A 23,182-nucleotide genomic window follows, 5' to 3' on the forward strand; every position below is an offset into this window, starting at 1 on the left:
GGTTCGGTGATAATTCCTTGATGTTCTCGTCATTGCCTTTCTTGATCAACGTCATGGGGACCTTGACCCTATCTCCGATCCGATGGCCTTGACTTCAAATTGCATACTCTTTTGGGTTACCATGACGCGGTCCACTCAGTTCGGTCATCCCTGTCTAACAGAAAGAAACAGCCGAGTTCCTGCCTGATCCAATAACAGTTGATACCAGTACAAGTTGCTACTGCTTAGTACTGTGATCACTGTGCAGTGCTCAGCTCAGGATTTAGAGTAGATAAGGTTCAAGATAGTGTAAAAATAGAAATCGATGCATGAAGAGATTAATGTTCACATCGTTGGACAGCTCCCGTCAGTCAGTCGGTTGGTCAGTCTGCCTTGCCTGAGGCTGTGAAGGATTATGTAAAAAGTTAGTCAGTGATCGTCGCTGGGTAATCATCGGCTCTTATCAGGGAAATCGTGATGGGTGAGAGCCTCCGAGAGGAGAAAGGAAAAGAAAAGAAAAAGGAGCCAGTCCAAGTGAGGATAATGGCGCGAAGCGGGTCTCAGAGAAAAAAAGCTCAAAGTGACCATTGACCAGAGCCTCATATCACGGTCGGTATCACCCCATGTATGGAGACTGGCGAGAAGAAATCGAGTTATGTTCTTGAACGCAATTACCTAGTTCGTCGGCTACTTGGACAAAGCTTTACACCAAAAAATCTGGTGAAGTGGTACTTTTACACGATAGTCGACCGCGGGATACGTTCCTCTCAAGTCCGTACCAATTAAGAGGTATCTGCATATACCTGTAGAGGTGACGATCTCCACTGGTTTCAAGTTATGAGGGAAATGATACCCTACCGACTCCGCTACGGGTTTGAATAATTAAAAAAAGCCTTCCGTTTGAAAAAGCAAAAAGAAAAATTAAAAATAAAAATAATAGAAAAAATAAAAAAACTCATTCAACCTCACTCAGTGGGTGCTTCTTCTGTCGAGTGGGGCCCTTGTCTATGTATATCCTGATCGGGCATAGACGTCCACTCCCGGACTGGCTTGCCGGATAACAAAGTGCCAGCGTCAGATTTAGTCCGTCGCTTTTTAGTCCTTTTTCCTAACCCGTCTTGAGAAATTCCGTGGTTCGGACGGAGTGTCCAAGACTCCAACGGAATAACTACGGGCGGCTCCTACCGTGCTCTTGAACTAGCTCCTCTTGCTATATGATCTTCTTTCGCTTTTCCATGGCTCGCTTCAACCTAGATTGGTCCCACTCACTCTTGATGTCCAGTGACGTCTCCTCCCTCGCTAGCTAGAATAGGTAGTGTCACGAATTGCCTGTTCTAGTAAATTGTTTTGACGATCCCTCTGGTGGGAAAGCGAATCTACTGACTTTGTCAGAATCGTGCGTATGATTGTACACTTCAGAGGCTATATCAATTTCCAGGTTTTCTAATGTAGGACAAGGATCCTATACTAAAACGAGCGGGAAATTAGGGGGAATGCACCGGAAAGATTACTGACGAGTATTGCCGAGGCCAGGATGGTAGAATTATCGGCCAACCGGTGATGATCCCGAGGCTGCTTCAGCCTTCCAGGTATCAATCTGGGCGACACCTTTGCCTGCGGAATGGGATCGACGATGCTTCATAGCTGCACCCCTTCATAAAATGTGCAACTATGTAGTGTAAACATCGTCAAGCCTCTGGCTACATGAAACATCCCAAAACCATCCGTCTTTGCGGTCGATCGAACTATTTCGAGTATTGTTACTATTGTACGTATTGTATTGAGGCTCTATAGACACCCTCGTGGAGCACGTTAGCGAGACTCTCGTAAAATCATTGGTCCAGAACGCTCGTTATGCGTTTGCCCTCGCTTTGCTCCGGCCTACCCTAATTCCGTGTGATAGGCAACTTCCGTTAATCTCGTAGCGCCCGACAACATGTTCCTCGCTTCATCGCCCAGAGAATCCTACTGGGGCAAATGATCGGCCGAACTTGCACACGGAACTGGTCGATCTGGCCGGCGGGGCAGATTTAATTTTAAACACTGAGGGACTGGGCCGTACTGAGTACGCCTCTGCTGCTACTCCGACATGTATACCGTATGGAGTTACCACTTCGTTGATTACGGTGAAGTCCGGAATTAGCCTGCAGTATTTGGATGCACATTGATACTCTTTTGGGAGAGGTGCTGACCGACGATAGCAAATTAGTGCTGAAAAGAGAATACTAAGATCTGATTTTTCAGCTTATGTATGCCTTATGCAACGCCTGGGATGCCTCGATGGACTGCACACTATTCGCGTAGCTGCAGCACGGGGACTATTCAGTCAGCCTTAGACCAGGGTGCCATGCGGTGAGCTAGGGGGTAAAGGAGGGGACAAAACGTGGCCTTCCTTGACGTGTGGCATGATCTGACTGACTAGTACCATCATCGAGGATCAGGACCGGGTCCGACACTGGCTATCGCAGGCATGTTTGTCACCTTGACATCGACCGGGTCGTTAGTGCATAACTATCCACCCTCTTCGCCAGGTGGTTGGCTCCCTCGGTTGATCATAATACTACCTAGTAAGTAATATCGATCCTGATAGGGGACGGTCCGCCACGTTCATCTAAACCGAACCCCGGGGGCTCCCTATTAGATGAAGAGACATTTGCTACATCACCAACTTTTCTGATGCTAGTGTGATCAAATAAATGACAATTAATTTCTTCAGCTGGTCCCACTTGAGAGAATCAAGAAAAACAACGACAGATAACGCTGGAAGGATTCAGATCCCCGCTGGAACGTGCAGTTAGTCCATGCATGCGGACCTCCCACATTGGCTTGGGCGAGACGCCGTTTACTAAATTTATTGGCTGATAAGTCTTGATTAATTTACGACCGCCAGTCTCATTCGTCTGCCACCGTTATTGTACATCTGACAGAACCTGATCCTTGCGGATACCAGGTCCATTGGAATGTTCCATCCGACCACACGTGTGCAAGAGCCTCTGTTACCATTCCATGACGATCATACACCATTTGGTCGGGACTGGGCCATTCCAGTGAGAATTTCTCAATTTCTCAAAAAAAAATTTTTATTGACTCTCCTGTCTATCTTTCCCTGAGTCACTGGATATATCGGATATTGCATCCACCCTCAACCCGTAACTCAAAAGTACAAAGTACCTGGAGCCGATCGATCGGAGGGAGATCGTTTGAGGGGACTATGACAGGCTACCAAATCCCGAGTACTACGCCGTACAAAATACAGGCAGCGGTATTATGCAGCCTGAGGACATAAGACCGCTAAATCGCAACATACATCCGAAAACAGATAAGCGCCCTGCAAATTCCATTAGTAAACATCTTCCAGCCTGAGGTTTGGCACGGGTAGACCCCAACACAAGCTTCGATCACTCAGCTCAACCAACACCCTGGCCATCATGGGATTGGCCCATACTATGCATAACAACATTTCTATCATTCGCTGTCAAGCACAAGTAACTCTTGCCATTATCCAGAAGACCCTCCGTGGATGGCTGGAATTTGTCTCTGTGGCATCCTGCTTAAATTACCAAAACCAATGGGACTCTGATATTGGCTGCTGTTGCCGGATAATATGTTGCCCTTCGGCGGGGTCCATATACTATTGCCTTGGCCAAACGTGCAGGGTGTTGCATCCATAGTTAGGATGATCTTCATATCCACTACTCAACACGTGCGAAATCAAACGCCACCTTGATATACAGGACACAGCTATGTCGAATATGGGAAATGCAACCTCACATAATGGCGGGTGGTATAGCGACTTCCGGTGTCTGACACTCTGGACAATCCCCGGGCGCATATATGCCACTGACGTCACATAGTATGGCTATAAGGCCATGTGCAACATCCTTGTACATACTACATATGTATAGTGCTGTCCAGTACATGCCCGGCTAAGTTTCAGAAAGTTCCAAAAGGCAATCCCCGCGGAGTCCGCAACAGCCAACAACAACCCAAAGTCATTCCATAATCCTGGCACTGATAGACCCTTCCACTTACTGGATTCGGTTCGCCGTGAGATTCTCCTCACGAACCAACCATGCGGGTTCCTTAATGATCCTTGCCACGTTGTGCCTCGTGGCCAAGGGCTAGGCGCATTCTGACATCTCGGTATTTTTAGCCCAGGATGCCTTAGGGCCATTTTCCCCTCGTTTAATCCCCGTCCAGTTGCTGGCTCAACCACCAACTTTTTAAGATCTCACCATGCAGTCTGCGTGCTGACTGGCGGTTTGTGCTTTTGAAACAGGTACCCTTATGCATGTAAGCTGCGTCCGTTCCCCAACCTGTTGGTTTCAGGTGAGGGGCTGTATCTATATTTATCAACATGCAATCTTGAAACGAGCCTTTCTGCATTGCTTCATGTTTGGACGTGGGGCATCACCGTGCAGAAATGCATTCAGTTCCGTCATGTCAGCATCTTCATTCTATTTTTCTTTTTCGTCATACTCTTGCAGCAAACTACTTATCGTAGGCGTGACATAGCCTTTCTACTACTTGCGTCTTACTTTCTTAGCCTGCATGGTTCGTAGATATGCAGTATTCTATATTTATCGTAATCTTCATCCGGACACCCGGTCATTGCCTCGATTTTGAGGTTGGGTGATTGTCCGATGTTTGTCGATAGGACTCGTGGGCTAGTTCTGGTTTTGGTTTGTCGGGCTGACATACCGTGTTTTCCTCGTTTAGCTTGTTTGGTGATTGTCTGATGATCTATCGAGAAAAACTGAGTTATCAGAAATGCGGCGAAGTATGCACTGCAAAGGATCCGAGCGAACAGGCTAACAAGATTGAACAAAATGTCTTTCTAGGATCTGTCAGTAAGAAGACGATGCCCTTATCAAGACAGGTTATACAAACGGTTTTAGAGCTTCATGAGAAACTTCAAAACAATCCTCCAAATTGAAGATACTTGCACATATGGTGTTTGCGAACGGGAATATATGTATATATATATTTACACCCATGGATACGTAAAACATGCTTCCGCCTTTACACATCTAACCCAACAGAACGAGGATCTATAGATTAGAAACTAGACCAACAAGACAATGAACCAAGAACCCAAAATAATATCAACAAGAAATAAAAGTTCATACAAAAGATCTCAAAAATCTCAATCAAACAAAGAGTCAGTAATAGAATTAATCACCCAACCCGCCATGTTCGCAAATATCCACGAAACCAACGCTAGTTAAACATACAAATAACTCTCATACATGTAGTATCTACTCAAGGCTAGATAAACACCATCAATTTGAACTTCTTATGGTCAAAGGGGTCGATCTACGGTCTTCAATGACTTATCCGATGTAATCCCATACTGAATCTGGGGACATCACCTCTAATATAGCATTACCATAAAAGGAAATAGATGAGACGAGGGAGCTTCGCTTTATGGTAAAAGACCATCCAGCGTCGGGAATGGTGAGGCAGATGGTCGTGGGTGGGAGAGAAACCTCACCACCGTAATTTCCTTGATATCTTATGCGTTGTATGTAAATGAATAACTTCATTGGGAGCTTATACTACACCTGTACACCGGGTTACTTGTATTGTGTCTAGCTATGCCGGGGTAATAGGAACTACTACTACCGTAATCATTTGCAGAAAAATGAAGACTTCAGAAAAACAGGTCTAGTGATTTGCATGCAATCTATCTCAAAGAACGATCTAGTGGTTTTGAATAAATGAGAGCTGGGAACGGATGACGGTTTCTTTGATCGAAAGGCCTACCGGCATAGTCTATGTAGACGGCTGATTTGCCTACACTGAGAGTGAAGCGGTTTCGTGTGCGAGTTTTGCTACTATGGGATTCTATATTTTATCGAAGCAAGTAATAGCTATCGGAGCTCTTAACGAGGGCAAGAGGATATATTTAACAAGAGATATCGGACGTAGTCTAGGTGTCAACATGCGGATACACACATATATATCTCCGTAGTATACACCAGATTATATACCAAGGCTAAACGAGAGAAAGAATGGTGATCGAATTGACAGGATGAGAAAGAGCAGTAGGAATGAGATCCTTTATGCTGGAAAGCTTATACAAGGGATTTTAGGAACAAATGATTCAAGGTAGCACAGTGCGTGGGTTGCTATAGTGAGATACAAATTCCAATAGGCTATTAATCATCCAAGTGAGATGCGCTTTCGTCGCACATGTGGACCAGGGTTGACGTCGGTATGATACATGTTACATGGGGATGGTGGTTAATTGCTGACTAGTGGGTAGTGGTCGGTGTGTTGTAGAGGGGAGATTCACAGATTCGACATTCCGACAGTCAGTCGTCTGATGTGGGGTGTTGGGCGTTCTTCCTGGATCTTGAATGTAGGGAGGTGAGGGTGAAGTACCCAAGATTGATGAACACAATGCCGCTGACAAGTTCCTCTTGGGCAATTTGTGAATAGTGACCGAGGTTGAATGTAAGTGGACAGTCGTAGGAGAGATTCATAGACTGTAGAGAGATAGAGAGAAAGTTGGTCACGTCTCTTCAAAGATTATGATAGTAGGGAAACAATTCCGTGGGCAATGTTTAGTGAACGGTCTATTAGCCTAAGTTCAGATGGCCAGGTAAGTCGAGATCAAACAAGAGTGGTATCCATTCATTCTTCGCATTAACTACAGGCTCAGCCATCATCTTACTTACAGTTCCCCAAGCATACCAACAACATTAGGGAGATGATGGCCAAGGGAAGTTCAGTAAATCGCAAATAAATAGAAAACATCCGAGCAAAAGAAAGTAAACCAGGGCCGATTATCCCCAGCGCAAGAACAGAAAGGTATGGAGGAACGCAGATATGTTCACAAGGAAAATTCAAGAACACTTCACCGCAGAACGCCTTTTCAAAATACAAGTTCTCTGGTCGACGTACCGCAGTCTAAACCCAGAACTAAACTTCGGACCCTCCTGGGTATCTCGTGACTGTTCACACATTCGTAAGGCCAAGTCCGGGCCGATTCCTTCCAAGCAGACACAGCATTCTCTGCAGGCCGCGATGATGATATCGTCCTTGACTCCCCGAACACGTCACGGGGCGTTGCTGGATTATGGAAGTAGGGATGCGTTGCAGTTCCAGACTCGAACAACATGTTGCAAACAACGGTAGACAGTGAAACGTCATAACTTATCTACAGGTATGCCTCCAAGATATCGCAGGGTCGCCAAATGAAGCGCGGTAGAGGGGAAATCAGAAATGAAATCGAAGGAATGTATGGCAGTCAGGCGTTAAATCGCAAACTAATTTATGTATATCAGGATAACGAGTCGGACTAGTGGCCCAGGCTGTTTTCGATAATTCACTAGGGGCTTGGTCCATTTGGGAGGTTCAATGTTGAGTTTAGTAACGGCGATCGGGATTGGTCACCTAGATCATGGTTAGCAAATTGTACTGCATGGCCGCACGCGAATAAGGGCACATCGTATTTACCTGCAGAATTCGACGGGAGAAGTCTTGATCATCATCGATGCTGCCATTGCTCTGGCGCCGCTGGGCCATGAAGTCACCGTCAAACCTGGAATCAGACATGGAGCTTTGAGACATGGGCTTGGCGCCAAAGCTGTCGATATTGTTGTTGCGATACTGCTCGGGCATGTTGGAACGCTTCCTAAACCGCCATAGAAAGAAGATAGCTCCCACCAAAGCACAGAAACCAACAACTCCAACGACAACGCCAGCGGCAATAGCAGCAGTATTCGATCCAGAATTTTTCTCCTTCTTTGCGTCGGCTTCCTGTGTTGTCATTTCGCTTTCTGACGTCTTGAACACTGTTTGTCCACCAGAAGTAGTAACGACAGTCCCTCCATTGGTGGTTGTCGAGGTTCCACTCTCGGTGCTAGAGGAGGAGCTCGAGGAGGATGAGGATGAGGATGAGTAGCTATCCACATCATCTTCGATACCCGTGAGATACACGGAAAACGCATTGTTACCACCGCCTGTAAAATGAAACATCAGCACTCAAGAGCAGGGGCTGCGTGGGAAAGCTACATACACATCACATCAGGCCATCCAGCGCACTTGACATTGCAGTTGCTATCATCCGTCTTAGCCGACGTGGCCGGTAATTGGTTACCGCAAAGACAGTTTGTGCCCTTTGCCAAGGCAAAAACAGCATAGTTATCCTTCAAGCAGAGCTTCTGGCAGTATCCGTTACTTTGGTACGTATAAGAGCCCTGATCCTTCAACGGTGTCGAATCGCTATAGCATCCCTTGTCGACTTGTGTCTGTGCGTTCACTGCTGGCAAGTAGGCTGCAATCAGAAGGGCGGAGGCTGCAAGAGCCGACTTCATCGTGAATGATTTCATGTTGTAGATGTAGATGTGTCGGATATCAATTGCAAGGGGTATCAGTGTCTGGACACCTGCTCCAGACAGTATGGTTGTTATGCTAGTAGTTAAGCGAAGGAAAGAGGGACGACCGGCGTAGCCCTTTTAGATCACAGAGGTTGTTTGAGATTCTGTATCGCAGTCGACTTCCCGAAAGGCGTCAAAATGGCCGCGATGACCTTGAGGGGTCAGGTTCGCGTAAACAATACGACTTATTAAACGTGACACAGTCGATCAAAGGCACAGCTAATCAAGGGCCGGTGACGAGTGGAAGGATAGTTGATGAAGTCAGGTTAATGCGATGACGATGGGAAAGAATGTTGGGTTTGTCAAGGGTGGTTCTTAGGCGGGGAAGACTCTGAAGACCGGACGTTTCAAGCGCCCCTTTCTGCCGAGAGGAGTTTAATGAACGTCCTTAACAGGAAATTTAGAAGGTCGGTCAGATCACACGCAGCAACAGCGAACTGGTACGGACGCGAACGAAGGCTGACTCGGAGAATTTCGAGGGGGGAATATATTGATGTAATCGTCAATATGTTTGACTTAAACAAAAACAAGGGGGGAAACGATGGAAAATAAAAAGAGAATTGATCTTAAAGAAAGCAACAGGAGACAAACCCCTCCGAGTGAAGAACAAGAAGAGAAAACGAGTGTCTTTTGTCCGAAAGCAGGAAGGAACGGAAGGAAAAGGAAGGGGAAGGGAAAGGAAGGATACTAGGGTCGGTGGTAGGTAGGGGTCTGCTGAGATTGAACAAATGACTTGACTGGGGGAAGGGCTACAGGGAGAAACGGAAGAACTCCTCCGTATTGATTGATACCTGCTCAATTTACCGGGCAATAAAGCGACGCACCTACAATCCAATACACACAGTATTCACTACTTACTACGAGTCCTACCAATGACTTGGATTCTAAGTTCAGGTTAGGTTCTTACGGTGTGTACTAACAGCTATAAAAGGTCCATTGAAATCGAATCATCATGACCTACACATTATCAGCAGCAGCTTCCAAATAAATGGAACGGGATATATCCATGGGTGGTACGTACCGTTGCGTTTTGGGGGTCGTTTCCAAACGGAGGGTGACCCTGGATATGCAGGGCGGTAATTTTTGTCCCGCGTACCAAAGTTTCGCTGCTTCAATCAGAGCGTGACATCGAATTAGATAAGCGGTGTCCTGAATGGATTGGCTAATCAGAAATCCAGGGGCACAACGATCCCTTTCCATTTCAGTATCCATGAGCGGGCTAGAAAAATGGAGTATCATCATACACTATACCTGAATAGGGAAGGTCGTAGGTTTGGTGTGATATTAGTGGCGGCGCTACATTAATGAAAAGAGGGGATGATGGACAGTCATGGTTACCCCATAGGTTCTTTTCTTCTTCTATGGATCAAATGACAATGAAACAAAAGATCCATGACCATCCAGTGTGGACAAGTTCTTAAGAGTTGGAAATAGCACAGTACCCAGCAGAATATCGATTGACAAAAGTTATGGCCAGTATGGCCCTTGGCAATATCTACCTCATATGAGCGAATAGACGGTTAGGAAGCTCAGTTGCCCATCCATGGTTACGCCCAACTTCCTGTCCGTTTTTTTGTTTCAGTGGGGATGAATCAATCTTACTCCGTATATTCGCTTGCGACTGCGGTGTACCAACATAAACAACCCTAGGCTGAGTGATTTTACTACGTTGCCTTGGATGTCCATCCGCCGATGCCCTCTATACTCTGGAGAATACAATACGCTCGCAAGGTGAATACAGAGTGTTGATCAATGGCAATGTGAACCGTTTTCCATCACTAGAAGGTTTGCCGCGTCAGTGCACAGCTCCTTGCTCCATACCTTCGCTAGCGGGGATAATATCCCCATAAGCAGCGAACGGAACACCCGGACCTTTTCCCCAAGGGAAGAAAGCGCGGGAAAACAATAGATGGCTGGCTGGCTGTTCTGCACCAATGTTCGAAGGCAAGGCCGTGCGCTTCTGATCTTCTTCTCTGGTATGGAGTACAGACTAAAGGGTCCAAAAATTGGCAGCCCATAACAGCTTACTCCACGAGATACTACGCCCGAGGCGTGGCAAGCGAGACAAATAACCGCCAAATTTGCCCGTCTCCAGGTACCATTTTTAATTCAAAGTCGACTAGGCTTTTTTGATCCTGATGTGCGGCCACGAGCCAATTACAAGGGAACTGTCCGTCGTTTATGGAGCCTTGGAGCCGTGTTTGGTCAGCACCAATAAAGGGCTGCGTCATATGCAGACCCATGCAGATCTTGTCACTAACAGTGTAAGTACTCCGTACTCCGTACAGACTCTTACATGTCCTATGGTGCTCTTCGTCAGCCGTAATAAGTACTTCTGAAAGTAAGGCGCCACAAAAATAATTGCCTGGGTATTAGTTTAGGGCTGCATGTATTTGCGCGCCCACCAAGTCCTCACCGTCATGAGAAAATTGTTCATTATTCGGGTGAAACAAAAGGAGAGACACGGAACCGTTCCTTGGGTTCAAGCGGACACTCCCGGAGTGGACCTGGAATCCTGACCCTGGGTGTTGATGCGGATCCTCCGAAACCCATAAAGAAAATGTCGGTAAGGTTCGCTGTACCAAATTTCCGCATAAAAGAGTCCATACACAATACAAAGTTGAATAAATATATAGGACGGTGATGGCACAGAAGAATGACCCAGTTTGAAGAATGTACACGTCAAATGACAGATGTGACCCAAATACAGTGAGATCAACAGATCGACGAGGAAAAGCTGCAAGCTGCAGCATTGTGACTCGTGAATAAACCGCAGAGGGCGTTTAGCAGACACAAACACAATCGCCTACCAACTATAGTCTATGATTTGACGGAAAGCGAGAAAAAGCTTGACAGGGCACAGCGCTTAGCAGAGCATAGCGTACTCGAGACTTCCGGTCGACTATTATCGTACTCGTCAACATATAGAGTATCTCTTTCAGAACGATCGGGTATTTCATGTTGCCCCCCGACGGACATTCTGACGAATGCTCTGCATGCGTTTAACAACACCATATCAGCACGCGACACGTAGGCGGTGTTCCTGCTTACATTCGGGTAGCTTAGGCAGGAGGCGATGCTTGTGAAATGGAATTTAAGCTTATTCTTTTGTTTCATATCACCAACGCATGGAGAAGATGGCATACGCAGTTCAAAATTCTACGCAGCAACCCATGACTGCAGCGCAAGGCGCTAACATCGCAGGAACCGGTGACGAATGCTGTTGCTATGCTCCACATTACCATGGACGAGGCAAAAAGTATGTACAATTGTCATCTTCAAGTATCCAACTGGAAATCGGTCCAACTATTTTCCAAAGAGTGGCGAAGGATATACTTACACCGTAAGCGCACTGCATGAACCAACCACTGCCCTACCCCCGAGTTGCCTTTCCTCGAAAGGAATAAATCAATAATAATCAACTCATTAACATAACCAAGATACACAGTACAACCGAGAACCAACACAAACAGCAATCAAGGAGAAGAAACCTCACCAATAATAGAATAACATGAACGCCTCTCCTGTAAGGTACTATCGAACCTTCAACCGAACTCGCAAATACTAAGAATAAACTGGACAAACCCTCCTTCCTTTCTTGGCTACAAGGGAAATTTTCGGTCAACGTGAAACAAACGCCTCGAGAGGTCTAGAATGTGTCAGTGCCCCACGGGCGCCTGTCAACATTTCCATAATTATCCATCACAGGTCACACTATGTACGACTAGCCTCACCTGGGCGACTTTTTTGTATTGTTCGTTGCCCTGTATTTTATCTCCCAGAAAAAAAAGTGAGTGGCAATTGAGGGTCTTTGTGGATAAACTCACCGGCAACTGGCAACGAAATTCCTCATATAAGAAAATTTTCATCCTTCCACGTGCATGTGACATGGACTTCCCTTGGGAAGTGGACACGCACACGAAGATACATGGGGACGCAGGAATAACTATCGATGGTTGATCCACTTGTATTTGTCCAATTCATCTTTACTTATCAGCACGAGTGTGAGGTGCTATGTATTTTAAGCACCGGCTTCGTTGGGATTGTTTGATGTCCTCGCGTGCATGCGTCATATTCGTCAATAGTTATCGAGAACTATTTTCATAGATAGACTCGGTGATTCAGGTCTACAGTACTATTGCAATCGCTACTATTTTGGGTGCATAGTGGTAATACTGTAGCGGATCCGGTATTGTGTTCTGACTCAAGGTCAACGTATGTCGAGCTCCCTGCATACAGCGAGGGTATATCTGGAACTACATATTGTTTGAACGCGCGTACAGTGGCTTTTCTCGAAGCGCAAGAATGGAAGTCTTGTAGAAGGTTTGAGGGTAAGCCTGTATCGAAAAGATATGTTACTTGAATATAGGAAAATTTCCATACTCTCTATTATACGTGAACCGGCCCATTTATTGCATACATTATGCTGTGTTCAGCTCGCAGCGTTCAGTAAATATTATGCCTACTTGACTAAGCGGTGGATGTTAGACTGGAGATACGCAAATCAGCCTAGCAAACAGATGGCTAGGCTAGAGTTAAGACTATGCAGGTTTTCGCAATCCAAATTTTTTCGTCAAAGAGCATTATCTTTAGGAAATGCTTCGTGACCGCTCTCGTTCTAGCTTAGTTACATATATATGTTAAAGTCTCATCAACACTTTTCTATGAAGTAAAGATTCCAATACAGGAACGTCTTTTCACTTGTCGGTGCACAGCTTTTAGTGTTCAGGGTTTGGGAATATGTATAGACTTGCTGACCATCAGACAGCCATGTAGAACAAACAACAGCGCCACAGGGTGAAACTCAAAAGCTGTGCCCTGCGCAATAACTCCCAGCGGTAGGTCTTCTTGAACCCATCCCTGAGAAACCCAGTAAGCCATGAGTGACGCAATGGAAAGTGTTGTCGGAATCGGTGTGCCCTCGAAATATTTCGACTTTCCAGTCTTGTCCTTGGGAAGTACAGCAACTGTCACGTTGAACCGGGCTAACCGTGTCAGGCCACAAAGGACGAAAAAAGCTAGGAGGAGGTGGTCGACATTTGTGCGGACTCCGAGGGCGAAGGCTGCCGCGGCCGGTGCCATACCAAAGGAAATCTAAAAGCGACCGTAAGTATTTCGTCATATCGACATACTAGATCAGCATACCAGATCTGCCAAAGAATCGAGCTCTTGCCCCATGAGCGATGACTTCTTCCTCCACCTTGCAATCTTTCCATCCATAAAATCGAAGAAAAGCCCGAAAGGCATAAATCCAAGCGCAGACCAGATAGCACCGTAGTCATGGGGGTCTCCTAGACAGTAACGCATAGACGAGAGCACAGACATGACTGTTCGTAAAAGTCAGTAAAGGCTGGCGTCTAATCGCAAATATCAGGAAGTAGGCTTGCCTCCACAAAATCCTATGAAGCATTATTAGCAAATCTTGGCAAGCATACAGCATGATAAAATCAGATATATTACCGTTAAGCTCAGTTACTAGATCTGCAAGATGCAAAGCCCTGACGTAAGAATGTTCAGTCAGCGGATAGATTTATTACAAGATGTCGCCGAGGTAAAGGCTTACCTGACCATGCTGAAGTGCCCTGTTTCCGCAGACAGAAGCATCTTCTGCTTTTCCTGGCCTGATACATCTGAGTTTCCATGTCCTTGATCGGTTTAGCAATGATCAAAGCTTACCTCCGTCGCCGGCGGGCGGGAGACCGCTATTCGTAGAAGCATTCGACGGCATGACTGATGACCTACGAGACATGCTCAATTCGAATTCTAACGATAGGTGGAACGCGCAAAATAGGTGCAATATGAGTTGTGAGACGTTGAATTATGTCGACAGCGGTGGGAAAGTTGCGAAAAGGTGAGGGATTTGTTAGCGGTTGCAGTTGAAAGGGTGTTGACAGGCCGCACAGATTCTACGGCTCGGCATGTGTCCCCAGACGTCATGGCCAGGCGGTGTCGTGCTGCGCCACAGACACCAGCCACATCTAAAAAGGCGATCGTACAAAAACCCGAGTAAGGATCTACGAATAAGCTGGAAAGTCATTTGGCAGGTACTTCATTGGTATAATAACATTCATTTAATGGCTGAATTAGTCTACAGCCTTTGCGAATACGCAAGCCACCTAGGATGCACAGAAAAATTAACACAAAAAGTTCCTGCAAAAGCTCCCGTTTTCCCATAACGCCGTAATAAGACAGTGCTAAGCAAGACGGAGACTGTCTAACGTCGGAAACCTCCACGAGGTCCTCCTCTGCCGCCTCCCCTGGAGAAGCCACCGCTTCCACCACGGAAGCCTCCACCTCCTCCTCTAGCTCCACCACGGAAGCCGCCTCCTCCTCTAGGAGCGCCAAATCCGCCGCGTCCACCTCTTGCTCCACCACGAGGGCCTCCTCTGCCACCGCGAGCACCACCCCTGGCAGCGCCTCCGGCTCTCTTGGGCTTAGCAGTACCTGTACAGTTGTCAGTAATATGCGCAACATATGTTGGGCCGTAGATGGGGTCCTACCCGGTGGCGGCTTAGGCTTAGGAAGGAACCTATGATCATCGGGTCAATACTGTTCGCAAAGTACACATAGAGGAGTGACCCATACTTCTCCAAAGGCAGGAGCTTATCCCCACCGATGTAGACCTTGTCACCAGGCTTGAAAGAAGTTGCGACAATTCCTTCCTGGGGCTTGATGGTGAAGTAGACCTGGTTGATGGGGCCAAGAACCTCGTCGACTTTTCCGATAGGAGTCTAAAGGCAACGTATTAGTTCTCATTTCATTCCCAAGCGTACATCTTCGGTAACTCGTACTTTGTTCTCTAGGTAGATAGGAGCATTGAAATACGGAATCTTCGGGTTGATCGATTCGCAAACCATCTCGCCCTCACAAGCATGCATAAAAGATCCCATCTCTAAGGAATATCAGTAAACTGCCCATGGTCTGAGAATCGCATCGGTATTCTATACCCAGAACTTGTGCTGGTGGTCCCATTGGCTGCTGGAAGCCTCCGCGGCCTGTCCGACGAAATTTTCGTTAGTCCTCGCTCATTTCTACCACCAACTCCGAGAATTAAATTCACTCACCACCGCGGCCACCGAAGGAACCTCCGCGATTAGCACCAGTGGCAAAGCCACCGCGACCTCCTCCTCGAAAAGACATATTGATTTGGTTGTTGAGATTGACCTGTTAGAACGGACGGAACCCGGAGAAGTTTTCAAATGGTGGGAAGCTCGAAACGGTAAAGTGTCGCTAGCCTCCAGGGCAGTTCTCAGTCACGTGCCTCACCGCCTTCCGTCCCTCACTGCTGGTTGGATTAAAGATATATTCCCGATATGTTGCAAAAGAGTCATCGTCGCTGGCCTGCCCCTCCTTCCCTGTACTTTCCCCCCCTTGATCGTTCCTTTGTCGTTGCGGGATACAGTCATGGCTTCTGAGGATTCGAAGGATCTGCCCGTCAGGTCTGCTCCTGGCGCTCAAGGTGATTAATTATCAACCCCGCCAAATATTGCGAATGCCCCTCCTAATCAGTCAATTGTATCAGGTGCCGGCTCGTTACCCGATTTCATCGTTGAGCGCAACAACTTCTTCGAGGAGCTTTGGCAACAATATCTCGAGGAGACCAAGAACAAGCCTCACCCCGAAATTACCGTCACCCTGCAACCCGGCAACGGCAACAAGGAACAGGTCTCCGCCAAAGCCTGGGAAACTACCCCCGCCCAACTTCTCAAGAATGTGCCCAAGGAACTGAGTGCCACTATTGTGCTTGCAAAGGTCGATAACGAACTCTGGGACTTGAGCCGACCTTTGGAAGGCGACTGTACTGTTTCCTATGTGCGATTCGAAGATCCCGAAGGAAGGGAAGTCTTCTGGCACTCTAGTGCTCACTGCCTGGGTGAGGCTTGCGAGTGCGAATATGGGTGTCTGCTCTCCCATGGACCTCCCACTCCACAGGGTTTCTTCTATGATATGGCCATGCCTGATAAGTGCGTCCCAGAAAGAAACAGATCTACTCGACTGGTTACTAACACTGTCATAGCCGCGTTGTAAGAGAGACCGATTGGCCAGCACTGGACAAGCACGCAAACCGTGTCTTCAAGGAGAAGCAGAGCTTTGACAGATTAGAAGTTACGAAAGAGAACCTGAAGAAGATGTTCGCCTACAGCAAGTACAAGCTGCATTATATTGATAAACTGGTGACCGGAGAAAAGAGCACTGTTTATAGATGCGGTACCTTGGTCGACCTTTGCAGAGGACCCCACATTCAAAACACTGGCAAGATTAAGACCTTCAAGATCATGCAGGTAGGGGATTGAGGAGTCATGCTATAAAATCGCCAGGCTAATTGCTTTTTAGAACTCCTCTGCTTACTTCCTTGGCGACCAAAGTAATGACTCTCTGCAGCGTATCCGTGGTGTCGCCTTCCCCGACAAGAAGCAAATGCAAGAACATTTGAAGTTCCTGGAGGAAGCGGAAAAGCGTAACCATGTGAAGATCGGCAAAGAACAGGAGCTCTTCTTCTTTGACGAAGTCTCCCCGGGATGCCCATTCTTGCTCCCCAACGGTACTAAGATCTTCAATGCTCTTCAGACCCTTTTGCGGTCAGAGTATCGTAAGCGTGGCTACCAGGAAGTTCAGACGCCTAACATGTACGATGTTGGCATCTGGAAGACTTCTGGACACTGGGCTCACTACAAGGATGACATGTTTAAGCTTGATGTTGAGAAGAGAGAGTGGGCTCTTAAGCCTATGAACTGCCCCGGACACTTCGTCCTTTTCGGTCATCGCGAGAGAAGTTACAGAGAACTCCCGTTGCGTCTTGCAGACTTTGGTGTTTTACACAGGAATGAGGCATCTGGTGCACTAAGTGGACTCACCCGTGTCCGGAAGTTCCAGCAAGATGATACCCATATCTTCTGTACTCAGGATCAGGTAAATCTTTTCGGGATCTCCTTTCTTCCCTTCATCTCACTGACGTTTTGAAGATTACCTCGGAGATCGAGGGGCTATTCGATTTCCTTCAATCTATCTATGGGCTTTTCGGCTTCACTTTCAAGCTGAAGCTTTCCACTCGTCCAGAGAAGTACCTTGGAGAACTTGAAACTTGGAACTATGCCGAAGAGCAGCTTAAGGCGGCCATGACTAAGTTCAAGGGCGATGACTGGACCATTGATGAGGGTGACGGTGCCTTCTACGGACCTAAGATCGACATCACTATCGCTGACGCTCTCAAGCGAGAGTTCCAGTGTGCCACCATCCAGCTTGATTACCAGGCTCCCATCAACTTCAAGCTTGAGTACATGAGCAACGAAAAGGCCGACAAGAGCCAAGCGGCTGCCGAGTCGGCCGAGGGCGAGAACAAGTCTAGCGAGCCTGGCCCTGGCCGTGCTCGTCCAGTCGTCATCCACAGAGCTATCATCGGTAGCTTTGAGCGGTTTCTGGGAATCTTGACTGAGCACTTTGGCGGCAAGTGGCCTTTCTGGATCAGCCCTCGCCAGATCCTTATTGTTCCTGTCATGCCTGCTGTGAACGACTACGTGGAAGAGCTGCAGACTATCTTGCGCGGTGATAAGCTGAACGTCGACATTGACATCAGCGGAAATACCATGCAGAAGAAGATTCGTACTGGACAGCTGGCCCAGTACAACTTCATTTTCGGTATGTTACGGCCCGGCTGAACATATGCCTACTCTGTTTAATATACTAACTAAGTGAAACAGTCGTCGGTGCTCAAGAGAAGGAGGCTCGCACTGTCAACATCCGTAACCGTGATGACCCTGCAACTCAGAAGCAAGGTGTCATGATTCCTCTCGAGGAGGCACGCGAAAAGCTTCGGGCTCTCAGGAAAGAGCGCAGGCTAGTCAACTCTCTGTAGAGTGGCTGTTTAATGGCCATTTCTCGCGCTTTCTTTTGTTGCTTGTTCCGGAAGTGATGATTTAAGCGTCGCATAGCATCATCAAGACACTAGAAAGCATAGAGGTATTGAGGAACAACGATAAAAGGTTGAATGACGCAATGATGTTCCCAAGGGAGATGAATTGATGTGATAAGTCATTTTTTTGGAGAATATTTCCACATGCAATAACCGATCTACCATTACGGTAGACTGCCGCTCCGTCTACAAATGTTTTTCTTATTGTATTGTGTGTTTGTAGGTGCAAAATATATTGAACACCAGAAAAGCTATGTCCTGATTGATATGTAAAAGATCCCCTCACGAAGTGTTTACCATTAAGATTTCGCAAAATCTCTAATACAAGTCATAATATATAGCACTACTCCGTAGTACCAGGTCAATCAGGAAAGTTGGGTTGATTTGGTAATACCGGCGGTCCACTGGAACCATTCAGATTGAGATCTTCGGAATTGCTCAGCCGCGACCCTGGGCGGCAGCCAGCCCAGCCCTTTACCCTTGACTGAAACAAGGGTCTAGGTCATCATCTGCCTTTTCTTTCCTTTTCTTTTTTCACTTTCCAATTCTTTCCCCTAGCGACCCTGGAACTGAAGCATTTTTTCTTTCCTTTTTTCTTTCTTTCCTTTCCTTTTTCTTAAATATAGCCCTTCAATAAATGATTCAACTTTGGTGTCCAATCATATAGAACGACGATTAATGAGATATTAGCTATGTTCGGGTCGCCATGCAGGCGCGCTATTACCCTTTTCAATGGCGCCAATCCACTGCCGTGACAGCTGTCGCCGCTTCACTCTTACTCATTTTCGCAGTATTCCTTTTCAATTCACGGCATCATATTGATATTAGCCCTATTCCCAATGCTCAGCCCCCGTCATACTTCAGTAACAGCAGCGCTTGCCATGTGGATCTTGACCTGCTGAGAACGCACGCGTCCAATTCCTCCGCGGAATATGCTAGATTGGAGATATCTGTTGTGCGAACCAAGAACTTTACTGGTTTCTCAGATGCGCTCGATGTACCAATCCCCACGTACCAGACAGTCCAACTGGATACGACGAATCATACAGAGCTACTGCCAGAGGAGAGATGTACTACGTCGGTGACAATACATGCCCCTGTGGCGGCTCCACGCCCCAATGCATCACACCTGATATTTGGCGTCGCAACATCCACAGAAAGATTATATGATTCTCTTGATGCTTTTGCACACTGGGCGGGAGGAACAAATGCACACATTGTAGCTGTGGTTGACGATGAAGGCTCGGTGACGCAGTCCAAGAAACGGGCAAAGGAACTAGATATTCGCCTCACCGTTATCCAAAACTCGGACGATTTGCTGGATCGGTATTTTTCCTTGATCCGGACCCTGTTTGAGCGCAAGGATGAGCTTACTAAGTGGATTGTCTTAATTGACGATGATACTTTTTTCCCTTCCATGACGAATCTCGTGGAACGGTTGGCGACGTATGATCCGGCGGAGCCGCAGTATATAGGGGCACTCACCGAGGATATCATGCAGATGTATCATGGGAGTCATATGGCGTACGGCGGTGCTGGGATATTCCTCTCCATTCCTCTTGTTCGACAGCTCAATGCTGTTTTCCGCAATTGCTATGATTTCAAAGGCGCCGGTGATCGAATGATTGCGCGGTGTATCTACAGCCACACCACAACGAAACTCAAATGGGAGCCTGGCCTCCATCAGTTAGACCTTCGTGGCGATGCGTCCGGGTTCTACGAATCAGGCCGTCCACTGCCGCTCTCATTGCATCATTGGAAATCCTGGTTCCACGCCGACATGGTTGCTCTCAGCAAGGTGGCTGCCATCTGCGGTGAGGCCTGTCTGCTGCGACGTTGGGAGTTGTCAGATGATTGGTATCTGATAAACGGGTTTTCCGTTGTCAAATACTCATTGCCCTTGCAGGATCCAAATTCCATGGAGCAGACGTGGGATAAGAGTAAATACAAGGGCCCCGATCCATTCGAGTATAGTTTGGGCCCATTGCGTAGCAAGGACGAGGACAAGGTCTCCTTCCGATTGAAAGAAGCAATTGCAGAGACGGACAGGGTTCGCCAGATATATGTTCGAAAGCAAGAGAAGCCTCAAGTTATAGAGGTGGTCTGGAACCTCAGGCATTAATTCTCCTCTTTTTATGTCCGCCTTCTGATAAAAGCTATTTATTGGGATGCATGTTAGCCAGTTGAAAGTTCCCTTATTCATTGCAAGGCTCATGTCCTAATAGTGTCCAGTCGTTCAACCTGGGATGAACACTAATTGGTACAAGATTTTCTCTCCTTCCCTAAGCGGTGGGTTGGGACTAGAATGTGACAGTGTGACCAGGTGTGACACTGTCATCGTTAGTGCTCCACCAAGCCCCTCCCCTTATGGGCCTCAGGCAGCCCATCCCGGGCGGCAAACCACCGAAACAGGACACCCAAAGTCATGTGTGGCTTCCTCTTTGTCGATGATTTAAGCAATAGATCAATAAATAAAAGTTTGGTTTGTTTCTTATACGCCGTGTGATGGAACAATAGGTTAATGACAGAATGAGCAAACGAGTTCTATGAAAGAGAAAGTCATTTATGATTTCATTTCTTGAATGAACCAAAGTATGTACTTTCAATAATCCCCACTTTGTTCTCCCTCCGCCGACATTTGACTGCTAAGTACTGCATGTTCGGAACCTCTTCCATCTGCAAGGCCCCAACCGATCATCTGCGTTAATTATACCCCTCTTTCACCCGGTAGTGGTTCAACGCGCTTAGTCGTTCATAAACCTGACATTGCTCTCAGCTCTCCTGCTGCCTCTAGAAAGATCTCTCTCATTCCCATCTTGCTGCGCCTCATTGTCATAAGTTTTGAAACCCTTATTTCCCATTCAGGAGCCGCAACGGCGGAAGATTGACTTTCCCACTGCGGGGCTGCCGTTCCGTCCATTCGAAGCTGCTTTCCCTCTCATCGACCAGCCAGCCCGCGCCCGATCTTCTGCCTGTCTTTTTTCCCCCCCGACTGAGACACAGAAAATAAAAAGGGAAAAGGAGGAAAATAAAAAACCAGAAAACAAGTTGAGAAAACAACAAAAGTACTCGCGAAAAACCCCACTACCTTTTGGGTGGACAGACCGCACATTTTCCTCCCCTTCCATTTCTTTCTGGGCGTCTACAGAACGACACTCGCTTTACCGCCTCGAATTTCCTTTGTGCTACTAGCAGTCGATCGCTGGAAACCTTTTTTTTTTTTTTTTTCATCGCCCCTCCGAAACCATGGCTGATCTACGAGGACGTAAGATCTTCAAGGTCTTCAACCAGGATTTTATTGTGGATGAACGATACAATGTCACGAAGGAGTTGGGTCAAGGTGCATATGGTATTGTCTGGTACGTTATGGATCATCATAAGCTTCTAGCATACTCGTCTCCTCGTCGACCTTGGTCTATCCAGGGTAATAGTCTTGCGAAGATGAATATTATGAGAAGCTGTCGTGGTCACCACAATCTGACGACAACCTCCGGTTTCGCTATCTAGTGCCGCCACGAACATCCAGACCGGCGAAGGTGTCGCCATCAAGAAAGTCACCAATGTCTTCAGCAAGAAGATCTTAGCCAAGCGCGCCTTAAGAGAAATTAAGTTGCTTCAGCATTTCCGAGGCCACCGTAATGTACGTTTGGTCCCAACTTGATGCCAGTGGAGTTGATAGGGCTGACTGTATCATGCAGATCACTTGTCTGTATGACATGGACATCCCGCGCCCAGATAACTTCAATGAAACATATCTGTATGAGGGTAAGAGTACCCTTTTAACATGGTTCATGTACAGCTGCTTATATTTCCTTGCCCAGAGTTGATGGAGTGTGATCTCGCCGCTATTATCCGTTCCGGACAACCTTTGACCGATGCCCACTTCCAGTCTTTTATTTATCAGATTTTGTGTGGTCTGAAGTATATCCACTCGGCCAATGTATTGCATAGAGATTTGAAACCCGGAAACTTGCTGGTCAATGCCGATTGTGAACTCAAGATTTGCGATTTCGGATTGGCGCGTGGTTTCTCGATTGACCCGGAAGAGAACGCAGGTTACATGACCGAATATGTCGCGACAAGATGGTACCGTGCTCCGGAAATCATGTTGAGCTTCCAGAGTTACACTAAAGCTAGTATGTGTCTTTCTTGGCCGCTGACAGGCTCTCTTGCCGTCTACTTTGCTGACATTCAACAGTCGATGTGTGGTCCGTGGGTTGCATCTTGGCTGAACTTCTTGGCGGCCGCCCCTTCTTCAAGGGTCGTGACTATGTCGACCAGCTCAACCAGATTCTGCACTACCTGGGCACTCCGAACGAGGAGACCTTGAGCCGGATCGGCTCTCCACGGGCCCAGGAGTACGTACGCAACTTGCCTTTCATGCCCAAGATCCCCTTCCAGCGCTTGTTCCCCAGTGCCAACCCTGATGCGCTTGACTTGCTCGACCGCATGCTGGCCTTCGACCCCTCGTCGCGTATCTCGGTTGAAGAGGCCCTGGAGCACCCATACCTGCACATCTGGCACGACGCATCGGACGAGCCGACGTGCCCCACAACCTTCGATTTCCACTTCGAAGTGGTGGACGACGTACAGGAGATGCGTCGTATGATCTACGAGGAAGTCGTGCGCTTCCGTGCCGCCGTCCGGCAGCAGTCCCAGGCGCAGGCCGCCGCTGCCGCCCAACAGCAGCAGATTGCCCAGCAGACCAACGTCCCGATCCCCGAGAACCAGCAGGGCGTTTGGAAGCAAGAGGAGCCCAAGCCTCAAGAGGCGCTCGCCGCGGGCGGTGGCGTCCACAACGATCTGGAATCGTCGCTGCAGCGTGGAATGGACGTACAATAAAGGGGCATGGGTAGTATGAAATCCTTGACTCAAGTGAATATCTTGGTCCCTGGAAATCGCAGGC

At 47.4% G+C, this 23,182-nt stretch overlaps 7 protein-coding genes across 7 annotated transcripts; 4 read left to right on the plus strand and 3 right to left on the minus strand.

Annotated features, from left to right (window-relative positions):
• Positions 1–6,833: 6,833 nt before the first annotated feature.
• Positions 6,834–8,988, minus strand: F9C07_11242 (WSC domain-containing protein). Its single transcript, XM_041288780.2, has 3 exons — positions 8,006–8,988; positions 7,444–7,949; positions 6,834–7,380 (listed from the first exon to the last, which is right to left on the minus strand). The coding sequence occupies exons 1-3, from the start codon at positions 8,316–8,318 to the stop codon at positions 7,354–7,356; spliced, it is 846 nt and encodes a 281-aa protein (XP_041139939.1). The 5' UTR covers positions 8,319–8,988; the 3' UTR covers positions 6,834–7,353.
• A 1,287-nt stretch (positions 8,989–10,275) lies between these two features.
• On the plus strand, positions 10,276–11,026 carry F9C07_11243 (uncharacterized protein; the record flags this gene model as incomplete). Its single annotated transcript, XM_071507579.1, has 4 exons — positions 10,276–10,342; positions 10,490–10,536; positions 10,748–10,774; positions 11,003–11,026. The coding sequence occupies 4 exons, from the start codon at positions 10,276–10,278 to the stop codon at positions 11,024–11,026; spliced, it is 165 nt and encodes a 54-aa protein (XP_071366104.1).
• Positions 11,027–12,929: 1,903 nt separating this feature from the next.
• F9C07_11244 (phosphatidylserine synthase) lies at positions 12,930–14,176 on the minus strand. Its single transcript, XM_071507580.1, has 6 exons — positions 14,043–14,176; positions 13,930–13,987; positions 13,827–13,864; positions 13,754–13,765; positions 13,512–13,693; positions 12,930–13,460 (listed from the first exon to the last, which is right to left on the minus strand). The coding sequence occupies exons 1-6, from the start codon at positions 14,113–14,115 to the stop codon at positions 13,092–13,094; spliced, it is 732 nt and encodes a 243-aa protein (XP_071366105.1). The 5' UTR covers positions 14,116–14,176; the 3' UTR covers positions 12,930–13,091.
• A 223-nt stretch (positions 14,177–14,399) lies between these two features.
• Positions 14,400–15,490, minus strand: F9C07_11245 (Gar1/Naf1 RNA binding region-domain-containing protein; the record flags this gene model as incomplete). The annotated part of the gene is made up of 5 exons (XM_071507581.1): positions 15,431–15,490; positions 15,314–15,361; positions 15,158–15,258; positions 14,952–15,097; positions 14,400–14,895 (listed from the first exon to the last, which is right to left on the minus strand). Exons 2-5 carry the CDS (start codon positions 15,336–15,338, stop codon positions 14,400–14,402), a joined length of 768 nt encoding a protein of 255 aa, XP_071366106.1. The 5' UTR covers positions 15,339–15,361; positions 15,431–15,490.
• A 280-nt stretch (positions 15,491–15,770) lies between these two features.
• On the plus strand, positions 15,771–18,219 carry F9C07_11246 (threonyl-tRNA synthetase, cytoplasmic; the record flags this gene model as incomplete). The annotated part of the gene is made up of 6 exons (XM_041288792.1): positions 15,771–15,825; positions 15,889–16,330; positions 16,384–16,648; positions 16,701–17,276; positions 17,330–18,002; positions 18,065–18,219. 6 exons carry the CDS (start codon positions 15,771–15,773, stop codon positions 18,217–18,219), a joined length of 2,166 nt encoding a protein of 721 aa, XP_041139937.1.
• Positions 18,220–18,422: 203 nt separating this feature from the next.
• F9C07_1168165 (uncharacterized protein) lies at positions 18,423–21,134 on the plus strand. The gene has a single exon (XM_041284303.2). The coding sequence runs from the start codon at positions 18,983–18,985 to the stop codon at positions 20,396–20,398; it is 1,416 nt and encodes a 471-aa protein (XP_041139936.1). The 5' UTR covers positions 18,423–18,982; the 3' UTR covers positions 20,399–21,134.
• A 388-nt stretch (positions 21,135–21,522) lies between these two features.
• On the plus strand, positions 21,523–23,118 carry F9C07_11248 (mitogen-activated protein kinase MpkA; the record flags this gene model as incomplete). The annotated part of the gene is made up of 5 exons (XM_041288791.1): positions 21,523–21,635; positions 21,784–21,916; positions 21,975–22,041; positions 22,098–22,412; positions 22,475–23,118. The coding sequence occupies 5 exons, from the start codon at positions 21,523–21,525 to the stop codon at positions 23,116–23,118; spliced, it is 1,272 nt and encodes a 423-aa protein (XP_041139935.1).
• Between the last annotated feature and the right edge of the window lie 64 nt (positions 23,119–23,182).

The sequence above is a fragment of the Aspergillus flavus genome, chromosome 1, assembly GCF_009017415.1.
Source record: "Aspergillus flavus chromosome 1, complete sequence".
Taxonomy (NCBI): Eukaryota; Fungi; Ascomycota; class Eurotiomycetes; order Eurotiales; family Aspergillaceae; genus Aspergillus; species Aspergillus flavus.

Coding starts and splice junctions, on each gene's coding strand:
- F9C07_11242 (XM_041288780.2), bottom strand. CDS start 8,318: ATGAAATCATTCACGATGAAGTCGGCTCTTGCAGCCTCCGCCCTTCTG. Junction 7,950..8,005: donor TGGATGGCCTGATGTGATGT/GTATGTAGCTTT, acceptor TTCATTTTACAG/GCGGTGGTAACAATGCGTTT. Junction 7,381..7,443: donor TCTCCCGTCGAATTCTGCAG/GTAAATACGATG, acceptor ACCATGATCTAG/GTGACCAATCCCGATCGCCG.
- F9C07_1168165 (XM_041284303.2), top strand. CDS start 18,983: ATGCAGGCGCGCTATTACCCTTTTCAATGGCGCCAATCCACTGCCGTG.
- F9C07_11244 (XM_071507580.1), bottom strand. CDS start 14,115: ATGTCTCGTAGGTCATCAGTCATGCCGTCGAATGCTTCTACGAATAGC. Junction 13,865..13,929: donor GGGCACTTCAGCATGGTCAG/GTAAGCCTTTAC, acceptor TTCTTACGTCAG/GGCTTTGCATCTTGCAGATC. Junction 13,461..13,511: donor TCGATTCTTTGGCAGATCTG/GTATGCTGATCT, acceptor GGTCGCTTTTAG/ATTTCCTTTGGTATGGCACC.